The following is a 15,527-nucleotide window of genomic DNA, read 5'->3' as shown; positions in this document are numbered from 1 at the left end:
TCATTTGATCAGCGGTTCACTATTCAGTACCAGGCTTTCACTGACGTGCGCGGCGAAGATGGCGGATGAACCTACACATCTTTTCTATTATGAGAAGTTACAATAAGAAGAAATAGGATGGAACATTTCAAAGGCAAGAAAGATATTCAGGCAAGTCTGTTCCATATTACTGTAGTTTTTATCCCTTTTAGTTTTAATCGAGATTTTTTTTTTCCTTTTCAAATTTGTTTCCCTGTATATATTTGAATTATACTGTCTCGTAAAACCACCCTTCATTTAAGTTAAGGCATTTGCAAATGATTTTTTAGACAGATGTTTTATGATATACTAAGGTTTAGTTTCTAATGTTCCTACAGGTTCAAGGAACAAACGACCGTGCTACTTTAAGCAAGTTCTCTACCGTGACACGTGGATACTATGAGGATAAGTTTTTACAGTATTTTGTCTCCAAGACTTCTAGAAGAGCTCCAATTATTCATAGGTCAGTATTTAAGGGTTTTCCACCTAACTACCTGACCTGACTTCTAGACGAGTACAGTTGATTGAAAGTCAATCGATGACTGATAGAACCTGGTAGGCATCTGGTATCAAATCGTCTCGGCTCACTTGGCCAGTGAAGATAATCGCTTATTTGAAGTGATAAAAAGTCGTTTCCAGAGAAGCAAGCTAATTTGACACACTTGAATGGTAGTCTTTTAGTTTTTTGCATCACCAATGTGCTGACATGACATTGTGTTAAAATAATTGATTGGTAGTGGCCAATCAATGACCAGAACTGAGAAAAAATGAGCAGCATTTCTTGGAGATAATTTGAGGCCATGCCCCTAGCATGATTAAGTAGGAAGACCCTTTCCCCTGTCCCATCCATATGGTCATGTTCGAAAACCCCTCAGAGGAATCCCCCTCCTTACCCACTCATTGAGCCACAGGCAGCCCAAGCTTTTCTAGTAGTGAGCTTGGGCGGCCTGTGATTGAGCTAGGTTTGAAGACCCTATGGAGGAAAGTTTCTTCATATACATTTAAGTGTCAGTTGGCTTTAAAGTCCATATGCAAACACAACCATAATTTGGGTGAAAATTTATTTTAAAAAAATAAGAAACAATGTTTGAAGGCAGTTATTGTCACGGAATACTTCAAGTGTTCCCTGAATTCAAATATCTGTGCAAATGTAGGTCATATTATATGAGGGCACAGGCAATACAGTACATGGTAAAGGGCTTTTTACAGAGCCTGAGGCTGAAAAGTGCACACAAACAGGTACTTGACATGAATTACAGATGATTTAGTGAACTAAGATAAATAAACAACTAGGTGGATATTTGACCTTTTATCTCATAGTTGATATTAGTGGCAACTATACACCCAGACATTTGTGCCTTAGTATTTTAAATTTATTTTCAGATAAGTAGCCTAATTTATTAGTTGCTTCAATGATAAGAATTTAACTGTGTTTACATGGCAAAATTTATTCAATATTTATTGATTTATTTATATGTAGCCCACCTTATGAATGAAACATAATATTACACTCAAAAATATACCTGATAATGGTGAAAATGTCGGCAGTTGGATTGAATTATTATGCAACTTAAAAATATGTAGATTATTCACAATTGAGGTACTCTAACTATTATTGATTTAATGCTTTTTTATTTTCTTTTTTTCTTTCATGATGATTACAAGTGTGTTATTACTCCACTTTAGATTGTTTCTTTGGGGGCTGGATTTGACACACTTTTCTTCTCACTTTCTAGTGAAGGATTTCTGAAAGACACAAAATATTTTGAGGTAATTTACTTTTCAGTATTATGTAACAGATCTCTAATTTGTTGACATTTCTCAGTTTTGGCAAAACCTTTTTTTCTGATTTGCAGATTGATTTCCCAGAGGTTGCTAAACAGAAAGCTAGTTTAATTCTTCAGCACAAAGAATTATTTCAAGGACTTGGAAAAACTTCAGCAGAAAATAAACAGTGGCTTGGAGGAGGTCAGTTTGTAGGAATGTTTCTCCTCTTGTTATTCTTTTTTTTTCTCTTCTGTTTTTTTTCTTTTTTTTCACTTTACTCCAATTCTTTCATGCAATGTAATTTTGTGTATTCTATTCTGTCAATTTAGAAATAGTAGACTTTTGATTGTTGGTTGGAATGCCCACTAGCAACCCAATTTCTGGTAAATTCTACCCTAAGTACATTTTGTTTATTTCTGATTTTCAGGTATTGACAGTGAAAAATATACGCTTCTGGGATGTAACCTTAAGAATCGCTCATTGCTTGAGAATCATCTATTGAAATGTGGACTGGACACATCACTTCCTACCCTATTGTTGTCAGAAGTTGTGCTGACATACATGGATCCACCAGAGAGGTATTCTCAAGAGCTCTGGTATATATTATTATTATATATTAAGTAATTTGACCAGTGAATTTTTGTAGGCTAATTAAAAGTACTAGTTATTTTGTGGACCATAAAAATCTCAGGGAGATATGATCTATAACAAAGGTCTTATAGACTCTGACATATTAAGAAGGAAGATGATCAAAAACTCAAATTAGTAAGTTTGCAAGTGTTTAAAACTCAGGAAACAGACTCAGATAGGAGGAATTTTAGGAATTAAAAAAAGTTTACTTGAGATGCTTTCATTCCAATAGCCCATTTCCAAATTACCCTTGGCCTCTTTTTCAAAACGAGGCCTGGTGCTCAACCATTCTTGTGAAAGTGAGTTTAATTTGCATGTGAATGAAAACTTATTATGATCATAATGAAAGGATGAGCACCAGGACTCGTTTTGAAAATGAGGCCAAGGGTAATTCGGAACTGGGCTATCGTTTACATAGGTACATGTACATGTGTTTGCCTACAAAATATGTTGACTAGGACAGAACAATTGGTTAATCCCACTTTAAAGCAGAAAATATGTGCTTTAAGAAACAGCAGTTACAATAATGATGTTCAGAGCTTGTTGTTAACATGATGAATAGATATTCTGAACTAAGAGTTTACCTGAACAAGTACAGATGACTATACTGAGCGATACAAAGGACTACTGAGCAGTACAAGGGATGATAACTTCCACTGAAAGCACTTCAAAGAATTATATTTTTGATTGTACCATTTATAGTGCATGAGGGAATATGTCTGTTGTTTAAGCCAAATGGAATATATCAAAGAAACTCCAAAAGACACAAAATGTGAAACAAATCACAAAGGAAATACAAAACCAAGCAAAGCCAAATCACCAAATTAACCTTTTTTGGCAGTTGACTGGAAATTTCCCTGACCAACTTGGTATATATTTATTTTTTGATTTTGATTTGTCTCTTTTAGTTCCACTGCCATAATTGGATGGGCAGCAGATTTCTTCAAATCTGCCATGTTTGTAATGTTTGAGCAGGTAGGGAGAAAAGTTCTCTCCTTGTTTAGTACCAGAAGGGGTGGGTCGGGGAAAAGGTGGCAAAGCATAGGGAAAGAGGACAGCAACATTATACTAAAAAATCTAAGAAGTAATGTCAACATAAAAGTACCAAAATTCAATACATACTACATGAAAAACAGTTTTTCGAGAAGAGAACGTATCATTTTTAACACACTTCTCCAAGAATCAAATTTAAGAAATATAACCATTAAGCAGCTCTCCTCGTTAGCCTACAAATCAAAGGCACTTTTAAATTTGAACTTTAATTCTATTTCTCCACAGACAGTGAACTTTAAGGATCCCAATTTTAAATATTTTTAGATCTTCTAATTTTGATAGGCTACTTTAATTATTTTATTGTACTACATTTCATTTTATTCCATTTTACGCACGACCCCACAAGCGTGTAGTCGCTTTAACAATTATCATGTTTAAATAAAGTCTTTGTATTGTATTGTATCACACTCTTCTGATCATAGTTACTGTGCCGTATGGATATATGTGGTGTATAAAAACAATGCTCATGCAAGTGGTTTATTTACATAGGTATCCCCTCATGATCCCTTTGGAATAAAAATGTAAGTACTGAACATTTTCATAAAGTCTAATTTATTCTTAGCTCAATTTTGTAGCAACTCCTACTTGTCTTCCTCTATTTCCTTAAGACCTAAATATCAGGCATGATTGTTTGTTTAAAATAAAGCAGCAAGAGTGATTGTATCATTAACAGAAAAGTCATTGAAAAAAACAAAAGTCCCTTTTCACATCAGTGAGCTTAGTTGTTCAGCCATTGACCTGTTATTATGCTTGCCAGATTCTTGTTTCTAAAGTAATATGGTAAGCCTCTGCCTCACTCTGAGGCAAAGGTCTGGGTACTAAGTACTTACGAATGTAAAATGTACTATAATTGTAGACTGACTAGATTAATTAGGAAAAGAATGCTCCAGATACCATGTACCTCCAATGTCAGCCATTAAAATGTAGATATGAATCTATGCCATTGAAAGGTAGATTTGAAACTATGAGTATTCTAACTTGTAAGAAATTGCCTTCAAAGACTTCAGATGAGCTTTGAATCAGACTACAAGCACAACCATTTTTATTTTTCTTAGCAACCTGGCCACTCGCCTGTGACGTAACAAGGTTTCACTCCGTTAATTTCACCAATTTTTGTCACTTGTTTTAATTTGATTTGAAAGGTTTGCAAATTGCACTCGATTGCAACCCCTGCAACTACGCCAAAAAACTTTTTAAACCATTATTGATGCCCGAAAGTCAAGGAATGCATTCGCTTTCATGTGATTTGCTGTACTAGCTGTAGAACTGTATGCTTGTGATTATATCATACAGATTGAAGTTAACTGATTTATATGATTGTCATGTGACAGCCAAAAGGGGTTAAGTGGTTTCGATGTATTATTGGAAAAAGCCCTTGTGTTCCGAAAGTGTGCGAAAAAGAAGCACACAATACGGTTCGACCGCAAAAAAAAAACAAAACAAAAAAAAAGAGCTTTGTTAAAGGTAGTCTAATCTTGGTTTTGGTACTGAATTTAAGTTAGTCGACCAATTTTCCCAGACTACCATTGAATTTTCAGGAAAATGATTAGTAGATGCACTGGGTTGCGATTATGTAAAGACGTAAAAACAGTGGTTATGAAATTAAGTTTGTTTTATCCTCTTAACCTCAGTTTTATTTTAATTAAAATCTACCTGAATAATTAAAACTGGACTACACTGACAACTCTTTGATTCTGTACCTAGCTCTTTTTCAAAATATTAGTTTCTGCATGTCAGTAAATTTATATAAGCCTCTCGGAATCTTCTCTGTAGCAAACCATATATCAAAGGATTGACAGCACAATTCGCTGCTCCCATGAACGGCATAAGGAGATAAACTTGACGAGGAAGCCTGTACTGGCCATGAAACATGTCGATAAATTCAATGATAAAAGCTGGAGTCCAACACATCACAAAAGCGATCAGTACGGCGAAGAGAATTTTCGTGATTTTCACTTCCTCTGCATATGATTTCGCAGAATTTTCGTGAATATTTGAAGGTGCAATCCGCGAGAAATGTAGATGAACTTTACGGAACACTTTGGAATAACAAAATGTTATGACAGGATAAGTCATCGTGATAAGTATCGTGTATGGTACAATGAGAACTGCTTGATTTTCGCCGTCTCGACTCTTACAAACGAAACACGCACATTTGCCGGGATGGAAACAGAATCTTTGGGAAACAAACGGAATTAGAAATATTCCAGAAAAGATCGCACAAAACGCGATAGAAATGAGGACGTTGCTTTTTGTGAAAAACCTCTGGTAAATAATCACGGAATGCATCATTTTGATGTAACGATTGACGGCTATGAGTGTCATGGTTAGAACTGAAAAACAAGCAAAGTAGTAGGTGAAACTGCCTTGAATCTGACAAATAGCGTCTCCAAATGGCCATCTTCCCAGAATCACAACAGTCAATCCCAGAGGAAGACAGAGAATCGTTAACAGCAAGTCTGATGCAGCCAATGCAACGATGTAGTAGTTTTGGATACAGCGGAGCGCACGAGTTCCGTAAATTGCCAAACACAGAGTTAGGTTTCCTATCAGTGCCAATATTGCGATGATTAATGCTGAAGATGTTTCGGCAATTATCATCCCTATTTTTCTGTCTTTAAGTGAGTCCTCAAGAATCTTTTTCCTGTCTAAAGTGATATTCATTCTGTTGAATGTGATATTCATTCTGTTTAGTTAAAATATTCCTTTCAAAGCTTTCGTCAGGGTGCAAATTATAGTATTCAATGCCACAAATGTCATTATTTATTTACAGTTTCGGCGAAATTTATTATAGTTCTCTTCTCAACTCGACACTTGTTTGTAAATTTAGTTGAGTCTTTAATTAAAATTTTCTAATCATGACACCCTAATTAGACGTATTTAGACACCTGTCTGGAAATTTTAGCCTCTGGTCAGACCGGTGAACTTTAAAATGAATTAGTATCATTTGATTTTAATTTTTTGTCTTTTTTCGGGGGGGGGGGGGGAGGAGGGATTTATTGTGGCAGTACTTAGTTTAAATGGACCGATCAAGCTAGTAGCCTTTTCTGACCCGTTGATGCAAATGCTCCTTGAGAGTTGACACAATTCCTCATTTTATCCTCGTCGGGGTAAAAAAAATAGAGACATGAATGTTCAGTGAACTGACGGTAATGAGAAAATATTGTTTCTTTTCTTTGAACGACTGGTACGCAGCAAAGAGCACTGGGAAAAGTATTGCCTTTACGCTAAATAGAAATGATTCTGTTATCTGATAAATTCCTATGAGTTCAATTTTCTAGCCACTGTTCGCACCAAATTTTCAGCCTCATAATTTTTGTTATCATCAAGAGCTTTCATGTTTGATTAATATTTAGTTTGTGAGATTCTTTAATCGCCATCAATATAACGCTTCAACCGCCTCCCGGTTAGCTCAATGGATAGAGCACCGGACTGTTGTGTAGGAGGTCGAGGGTTCGAGCCCCGGCCGAACCAACACTCAAGGTCTTAAAATAATTGAGAAGAATATGCTACCTTTCTACAACATCAAGAAATGGTTAGATATTCTAGTCTTCTCGGATAGGGAAGAATAAATGGAGGTCCCATCTCCTGCAGGGTTAGGGGTCGGAGACGTTAATTTCCCACGCACGAGATTACTGTGTGATGGATGTCCTCCCCTGGGGTGGGATGGGTGGGTACAAAGGGGTTAGGTGTCAATTGGGACGAAAGTTTTGTTCCTTTCTCCTGCCATTCTCGTGGCGAATGAATTAAATTTTAAATTCTAAATTCTAAATGTAGCGAATCATTGAGGATGCAATAAATGGCAAAAGATTCGTTTAAAAACGGATGTCTTTTTTAGAGGTTGTAAATTTGATAGCACTGGCGAAAAAGAAAAACCGCTTAAATTGTTAACTTCCTCGATCAGGTTTTTGTTTTTTATTCAATTACAGAGGTTTAATCGGCATCTGGTACAAAGGAATTTCAGATGTACAAACTAAATGGGTATCAAATAAAAACTAACTGGTGTTTCCTTCTTTAACAGGATAGACCATTTTAAAAACTCTATCGGAGCTCCTTTGTTTGCCACAGAAGCTTTCCCAACCCGACAAAGTCAAAAAAAGCGGTTTATGGAAGAGGTGAATTGAAAACAGACACTCCTTTGCAAATGGCTTAAAGATTTTTATTCCGCTTTGAGTATGATCACTTTTTCTTTTCATATCTCACTATATAGGGGTGGCCTTTAGTTCGATGTCCAACACTGAATTTCTTTTACTATGATACCTTGTCTGAAGAAGAAAAAAGTCGATTGGAAAATGTGGAGCCATTTGACGAGTTTGAGGTAAAGTTTGTGGCGCGCGATGTAAAGTCCAAATGATTCGGTGCTATACTGTAATTCTTCTGGTTTTCTATAATTGTGTTATAAGTCTTGTTTAAACTCAAAAGAAAAACGTTATTCCTCAGGAATGGCACCTGATGTGTTCACACTATATAGTCCTCGCTGCTTTCAACGGAATCTGTGAGGATATTTGTGAGGAGCTGTTTTCGCAGCTGAATGGTGGGTAATTTTATGTTCCAGTTAACCCAAGAGGCAGGAAGTTTTTTAGTCTTTGTCATACTCTAAATTCTCCCTGCTTTTTTCGTTTTTCTGCAAACCCCAGTTCATTCCCGAATTCAACTCGTCGTCACGCTTGTGAGTGGCTATCTGTTTGACCTGTTGCCGTTTGGGGTATTCAGAATGTATTTACCATGTTTGATTTTGGTCTTTTAATGACTTCAGGGAGAGCGGTATCCCAAGCTCTGAGGTTCAATTCGTCATGGGAACTCACAATTTTTTCTTAATCCCCACGCTCGCGATGAGACAAAAAACATCGGAGCTCTAAACTGACCATCTTTCTTACTCTATTTACTTTAGCGACTGTTTGCAAATTAGATGGGGAAAACAAGTATATCTTTAATGTAAATATTGACTAACGTTCAGGTTCAACTTTACTTTTGCATTTTACACTTTGGTTTTCCTCATAATTTGGCAGTAGGGACCTATGATCACTCATCGCCTCTTAAAGATGTTCAGTGCACAGTTCGAGTTATGGAAGTTTTACCCTCGCGAGATAAACTCAAAAGGTAAAATTGCCACTTGTTTACGTTTCTGCCTTCTCTAGCAACTATTTGAGTTTTTTCCACTTGTTTCGCGGACAAATTCATACTGCACTAAAGAAGCTATTACATTTGAAGAAAGACAAATCTGGTCAGTTTTCGTTTTCTTCGCCGTCGCGTAATTTTATTAATTGAGAATAATCTCAGCAGACAATTATTTTAGGAAAAAAGTGTTAGTAACCTCTCCTTCTATGAACTAGGCAAGGCCACACAGCCACGCCACTTAGTGACGGTACAGTTTTTCTTACTGGAGGATTTGGTCTGGAAAATGGAAAACACATGCGGCTTGATGGAGTTCAGTTACTGCGGACCGTGGAAGGTAACTTTAAAATAATACGCACTTTTAATGTTCTTACAGTAGTAGGCCCTTATCGACTGTGCTAGCATAAGTTACAGTAACTTATAATTTGGAAAAATGAGCATAACTTTTCTCACTTTTTCTAAAAGTAGCACTGCTAGAATAATCGGCAAAGTTTTCGTTTTATGAGGGAAACATTACCAGAGTTATGATTTGCTCGGTCCCAGTTCCCGCTAACATCGTACATTTTGACACATTAAGGCCCTGTTTACAAGCAGGTAGGGTAACCCTAGTGCTAGGGTTACCCTGGCAGGAGGGTTACCCTAACGCTCCCACATTTCTTCTTTTTTTCATCGACGTGTTTACAAAGCAGCTAGGGTTACCCTAGCTCTAGGGTAACCCTAGCTGAGCGCTAGGGTTACCCTAGTGCTAGGGTAACTCTAGCTGCCTTGTAAACGCTCTGGTGGGGATAACTCGCCTACCCGGGACAACTTTTTACTTGTTTCCAGACCCTTTGAACATTGATAACAATGCGTGCGGTTACCAAGCATAGGTAAGTTGTCCATGTCCCGGGTGGTAGGGTAACCCTACCTGTGAAATTTTGCTTGTAAACCCGGGCTATCTTTGACCCGCCTGCTAGGGTAACCCTAGCACAAGGGTTACCCTCCTTGCTTGTATATAGGGCCTAAGTCACCGCTTCTAGTCTGGAATGAAGTGCAGTAGTTAGTTGTGTTTTATCAGAGCAAGTGTGTTACTAAGATAAAGAAAATATGATGCTTTATTACATGTAACAAGAAATATATGATTTTGGTTTTTGGACTAGTTTTGTGTTTTTTATTTTTAAGCAGGCATTAAGAAAAAGTAGCATAATTTTCAAAAACGAGCATAATTTTGAGCATAATTTGGAATAAATCGGGCACTGCTAGTAGCATAATATGCTACTTTTACTAGCACAATCGATAAGGACCTAGACAGCAGTGAAAACATCCTAAGTTAGAAGAGCAACAGTGAATATATGACTGCTTCGCTTGTGAAAAGAATATAACACAGCAAAGTTTTAACTCAAGTGATCTCCTTACAGGTAGTTTACACTGTGGAGACATCTTACCGGACTCAGAAAGAACACTTGGTGAGAAAAAGAGATGAGGGTCCACAGAAGTCTCATTCTTTTTATACCAATGCGATAATACCGTAGGGTACCGAAACAAAAAGGTTTTTATTTCTCTTCCCCACCCCCCCCCCACCCTCTTGCGTTCGCGTTCGACTGAGTGATCACTGTGGAGAAAATAGGTCTGTGAGCAGATTAAAGTCACTTAACTTAGATAGCAGAAAGGTATGTGATCGGTGATGTAGTAAAATGCGTTGTAAGTCTACCATCCTTTCTTTCTTATTGTTTGCAGTGTCAGTATCAGTGTTTCTTCGTTCATTTGTTTGTTCGTTTCGGATGAGGCAAGGAAAATGCCCAGGTCATAGTTTGATGTAAGCTTTTGATTTGCGAAATTAAAAATATACCAAGGAATTGGACCTTCCAAACTCACAAAGTACAATAAGCATTGAAAAGTGGAAGAACCTTAAAAGTTAAGTGATGGGTTTCCATGAAATGGGTATGGCTATCTTCTTCATTTCAGGTGGTCGAATGTTCCACACTGCAACAAGATTAAAAGATGATAATATTCTACTATATGGTGGGCGAAAATCTCCATCGAATCCATGTGAAGAAACAATTCTATTATCACTGCACAACAAGCATGAAACAAAGCCTTCACTTTGTACAGAAGATGATTTTACCTCCCGTGTGGAGTTTTCAGAAACAAGATATAAGCATACTATTTTCACTTGTCAAGGAGATATACCACAACTAAGGTGGCGACACACAGCAACACATGTCACCCTTCCTGATGGTAACCACGTACTCTTTGTCTTCGTCTTTTGAACACAAGAGCGACCGAAAATTGAACACGTATCATGATAAGTATTCGAGTTATCTGACGTTAGGAATTGTTCGAGGTGTTTCAAGGTCAATTTATGCTTTGGAACTGTAATTTTCCCGGGCAATTGTCAGGTCTTGTACGAAAAATAAAACATTTTTTAATGATCGCAAAAAATAAGACGGCCTTCAATTTTGCTTTACCTTCACCTTGCCTTTAATGTCGATTGACATAAAAGCAGATACTGTTAGAAGTTTGCCATGCCCTAAAGTCTGCCAGACAAGTTCCTATAGCGGGGTAGTGGCTTATCGTTCGCCTTGCTTTTAATGTCGATTGTAATAAAAGCAGAACAGTTTGCCATGCCGTAAAGTCTGCAGTGCAAGTTCCCAGGGGATGTTGGGTCGAAAACTTTGCTATTTTTCTGTTTCTTTTCTCCCTTACCAGTCCCAATGTGCTCACGCTAAATAAACATTGGACTGACTGCGGTCCAACCCTGCTCTTAATTAATGAATTCAACGTTATCTTTACAGGAAGTGAAAACGTGCTGATATTTGGTGGACGTTCTTCCTCGTGCCTTGCTCTTGGAGACTGCTATTTACTCAATACAAAATCAAAAACATGGAAAAAGGTACAGACCGACCTACACTGGTTTTGACAAAGTAAGAGAACTCATCATGTAGTCGGAAAAGTCAGTCACAAAGAAGCTAATAAGCATAATAATAAGCATAATAATAAGCATAATAAGCATAATTATAATAAGCATAATAATAAGCATAATAAGCATAATAATAAGCATAATAATAAGCATAATAATAAGCATAATAAGCATAATAATAAGCATAATAATAAGCATAATAAGCATAATAAGCATAATAATAACCATAATAATAAGCATAATAAGCTAATAAGCATAATAATAAGCATAATAAGCATAATAAGCATAATAATAAGCATAATAAGCTAATAAGCATGCTATACCTTACCGAAAAAGTGTGTCTGTGCTGGTTTCAATTTTACTATAAAAATAATTTTAATGAGAAGTCCGTTTCACTTTAATTCCCAGTTCGCCATAAGAGGAGATGCCGCTGCCCCGCGTCATTCTCATACTGCATGCGTATGGGACAATCATGTGGTACTGGCTGGAGGCCTGGACGCCGGTCTCCAAGCCTTGAGCATTGTTCAAATCATGGAAATTGATGTACGGAGAATTTTATATTTTTTTATCTTGACTGTTTAAGTAGATTTATCACGTGGTACAAAACGGGACAAACCGACAATCACAGCAGTTTAGTAACCTTATTAAAAGGGCTTTGAAGGTTTAAAATGGCAATAAGCCTTGCGCTTGTAAGGTTTTATTGGTCATACGTATGAAAAATTGGCAAGATACATGCATCTGTTTGCTATTATTCAAATGTTGAAGACAGTTATTTTGCTTCCAATTCTGTCTCATTCATCAGGGAGAAACGCCACAACAACCACTGGCATGTTCAAACTTCATTTTGTAAACATCTTATAATGGCCATATTTCCTTGCAGGTAAATTCTGTAAAGCTACGGACACTTTCTGTTGATCCTCCTTTACCACCGAGGTACATACGTGGACGCAGATACAAACACTGTGAAATACGTGGACGCTGATACAAACACTGTGAAATACGTGGACACTGATACAAACACTGTGAAATACGTGGACGCTGATACAAACACTGTGAAATACGTGGACACTGATACAAACACTGTGAAATACGTGGACACTGATACAAACACTGTGAAATATCTCGCGGGAACGCCCTACGACGCGTGCAAAACTGAAGACAAGATGAATTATAGAAGCATTCCACGATGAAGAGATTGCACATAGGAAATGGACGATATTTATTTGTGTATGTGTTTGTTTCTTATTGTATTTTTGTTTCTTTTTTTTCTTTAGATACTCCCACACAGCTCATGTTGTTGATGACAATCTCGTTCTTATTGGCGGAGTGACTCCGATTTCCTCCCATCCCCCAGGGGTTATTGTGTTGCATCTGAAGAATCTGACCTGGAAATCTTATACACTTCCGGTTGGTTTGACGTTATTTTTTTCTCTGATTCCCCAAGTTTTCTTCCATTCATTATAAGTCGTTAAGATAAATTTCCGCTAGAAAGAACAAAAATCATCCTCGAGAGTTTCGTGTATCCCTAGTATTTGTGGAGTCATTTGAAATTCTCAATTTTATTTCTTGTTTTATGAATCGTTTTAATTTTTGTTTGTGTATATTTTTTAGTTATCCATGCTGAAACGTGATAAGTTGTGTGCATTCAAATATCACACGAAACCTTTACGTACGTCTACCAGTAAGCGCAGAGGAAGCTTAGAATTGACGTTATTGTTAATAAGTTCTTATTTGTTCCTTTGTTTACTGTTTTCTTGGATGTCCGCTCATTTTCTTTCAGGCGTGTTTAACACCCTCAATTCCTCTAATGCTTCACAACCACTGCAGTGTCTGTTGGGAAGATTCGCAAGGCATTATGGTTCTTGGGGGCGGAGGAAACTGTTTTTCATTTGGGACTCATTTTAATGATGGACCAGTGTTTCTTGACTTGTCTCCGCTAAGAGAAGCAGTGGCCTTTAAATGTGCTTAGCATTTTATATTCGTGGCCTTCATCAGGCTGCTTTGCCGTGAGGAGCCGCAAGTATAGGTATCGTTCCCATAACAGACAGCGAGATCAACCAGGCTGGATATAACATTTATGACGGGGGAATAAGGACTCCTTTAAAATTACTAGAAAACGGGGTACTAGGTTAGAATGCTCGTTGATACTCTACGCTAGTCCGCACTGATTATCCGCTGTGAAAAGTAAATTAATTCAGTGCTGGTAATAGCCTGGTTTTACCCAGTTTTCGAGTTTCGCTCGGAATCACATCATCATAGACGGCGTTGATGGGGATGAGTTGGGATGCGAGGGAAAAAGTCTCCCTAACTAGATAGATACTTTATTATAAGCACCTTGCAGCCATAGGCTGAATTACGGAATATTTACAAATACAGATGATAAAAGAAGGAGAATTATCTACATTTTATAAATATAGCTAAAAATAAAAATGTTTTTCAAGCGCTCGGTTTTGCATATGGGAAGAGTGAAATCACTTTTGCGCCTTAGTGCGTATCTACAACTCTTCCTTTGAGGGAGGAGGCTGTAGAGTCTATGGGTGGGGTTACGGACTATCTCGTCAAACAGATTTGTTGAAATCTTTTCTCTCCTCTCGTGAAGTTTTGGTAGGCCAGCTGTTTCTAGTGCTACACTATATGACAGGTCAGGATAGATGATTCTGAATGCCCTTCTTTGGTCCGTTCCAAATCTTCGCTGATGTAGTTTGATCAAGTTCTTGAGTTTATCGTTCAACCACGGTGGCTCGCTTCGATGAACAGTTTTGGATCGAAGGGGAATAATAAAGTCTAGGCCCGTCTTAACAATATTTTCAAAAAGTGACACTTTCTCCGTGCAGGTCTTCACGGTGTCAAGGAGGCGTGGTACGTCAACATTTTCGAGGTATATTTGCATTGCGTGTCTTTTACTAGGTCTCAAATTACTTAAGCTTTTACTAAGCTACAATTTTTATTAGCTCCTCTCGCCCTCCCGCCTCCCCTTCGGCGAAGTAGCTGGCAACTACACTAGGCCTACTGAATTTGTTGATTTACTTGGCCGACCTTCCCCCTATAACTTAACTCCACGCGAGACAATGAGTGCCATTGTCGAAATGAGAATGGTCTACCACTTGCGTGAGGTGCAGAACGAACCATAAGTTATGAATTGTGTCTACCAGACAAGGACGTGGGAAGACAAACTCGCACTCTACGCCAACCATCGAAAATTTATTATCACCCTTATTCGACCAAACTACCTGGTTATACGTTTGACAAATTTTTCGAAAGCAATCAATACTACACGGACATATTTATGTTAACCATAGATTTTTATACTTCGAACGTCACCCCCAGTCCATGGACCTTTGTTTGTCAAGTATCATGATTAAACCGTCGATAAAGCTTACAAGGGGCGAATTGAGTCCAGAGGCGTGAGTAGTCCAGTGGTGAGTGCGCTGGATTCTGGGTCAGACGACCCGGGTTCAAGTCCTGGCTGGGGCATGACGTTGTGTCCTTAAGCAAGACACTTCACTCACATTGCTTCGTCTTCTCAGATAAGACGTAAAGCCGGAGGTCCGTCTCTTGCATCTGTCAATTAGTTAATTTGGTAAGGCAGGGGACGTTAAAGAACCCACATCACGAGATTACTGTGAGGTGATAGGATAAGTTTGTTGCGCAGGCGTGGGAAGCTCTAAATGCCACTGCAGCGCAAGAAAATAAAACTGAACTCTGCGCTATCACGAGGAAAGTTGACAAGACATCGACACCAATTATGTGTGATAACCATGCATTGTCCCCTTATACTAACCCTGGACTTATCAATTTGTCGGCACACAGGTGTAGTAATCCCTAAACGAAAAATAGTGCCTAACCTTAGGTCAGACTCGCTTACCATCGACCAATTTGTGTTGGCGGTTTTAGAATTTCTTCCTAACCGCAGGGACTCGTGCAAGCAGTCGTATGTATCCCCTACTAACTCTCCAACAATTGATAACAGTATTACGGTATTGCAGCTTAGAGGTCAGCACTTAACGGCACTTGCGTGTCCAAATGTTGTAGTCGCAGTACGACC

The 15,527-nt window shown here is 38.0% G+C and overlaps 2 protein-coding genes across 5 annotated transcripts; one reads left to right on the top strand and one right to left on the bottom strand.

The window, feature by feature from the left end:
- Nucleotides 1-9: 9 nt before the first annotated feature.
- LOC111341187 (tRNA wybutosine-synthesizing protein 4) lies at nucleotides 10-13,922 on the top strand. Of its 4 annotated transcripts, none has more exons than XM_088740675.1 (20): nucleotides 14-150; nucleotides 357-481; nucleotides 1,173-1,257; nucleotides 1,705-1,788; nucleotides 1,875-1,986; nucleotides 2,213-2,363; nucleotides 3,324-3,390; nucleotides 3,958-3,989; nucleotides 7,490-7,583; nucleotides 7,679-7,786; nucleotides 7,909-8,002; nucleotides 8,481-8,568; nucleotides 8,802-8,920; nucleotides 9,981-10,028; nucleotides 10,528-10,800; nucleotides 11,358-11,455; nucleotides 11,891-12,025; nucleotides 12,363-12,415; nucleotides 12,757-12,889; nucleotides 13,263-13,922. In XM_088740675.1, exons 1-20 carry the CDS (start codon nucleotides 118-120, stop codon nucleotides 13,449-13,451), a joined length of 2,121 nt encoding a protein of 706 aa, XP_088596801.1. In that variant the 5' UTR covers nucleotides 14-117; the 3' UTR covers nucleotides 13,452-13,922. The 4 variants fall into 4 exon arrangements, 3 of the variants coding, with proteins under 3 accessions (XP_088596802.1, XP_088596801.1, XP_022803885.2); XM_022948150.2 differs by having other exon boundaries at nucleotides 8,478-8,568; XM_088740676.1 differs by lacking the exons at nucleotides 12,363-12,415; nucleotides 13,263-13,922 and adding an exon at nucleotides 12,285-12,362 and having other exon boundaries at nucleotides 10-150; nucleotides 8,478-8,568; nucleotides 12,757-12,890.
- On the bottom strand, nucleotides 4,002-6,213 carry LOC111341235 (melatonin receptor type 1B-B-like). Its single transcript, XM_022948193.2, has one exon. The coding sequence runs from the start codon at nucleotides 6,151-6,153 to the stop codon at nucleotides 5,188-5,190; it is 966 nt and encodes a 321-aa protein (XP_022803928.2). The 5' UTR covers nucleotides 6,154-6,213; the 3' UTR covers nucleotides 4,002-5,187.
- Nucleotides 13,923-15,527: the final 1,605 nt, after the last annotated feature.

This window comes from Stylophora pistillata, chromosome 12 (assembly GCF_964205215.1).
Source record: "Stylophora pistillata chromosome 12, jaStyPist1.2, whole genome shotgun sequence".
In the NCBI taxonomy this organism is placed as follows: Eukaryota; Metazoa; Cnidaria; class Anthozoa; order Scleractinia; family Pocilloporidae; genus Stylophora; species Stylophora pistillata.
The sequence above is the reverse complement of the archived record's forward strand: the minus strand, read 5'-3'. Positions and strand labels throughout refer to the sequence as shown.

Coding starts and splice junctions, on each gene's coding strand:
- LOC111341187 (XM_022948150.2), top strand. CDS start 118: ATGGAACATTTCAAAGGCAAGAAAGATATTCAG. Junction 2,364..3,323: donor TACATGGATCCACCAGAGAG/GTATTCTCAAGA, acceptor TGTCTCTTTTAG/TTCCACTGCCATAATTGGAT. Junction 3,990..7,489: donor GATCCCTTTGGAATAAAAAT/GTAAGTACTGAA, acceptor CTTCTTTAACAG/GATAGACCATTTTAAAAACT.
- LOC111341235 (XM_022948193.2), bottom strand. CDS start 6,153: ATGAATATCACATTCAACAGAATGAATATCACTTTAGACAGGAAAAAG.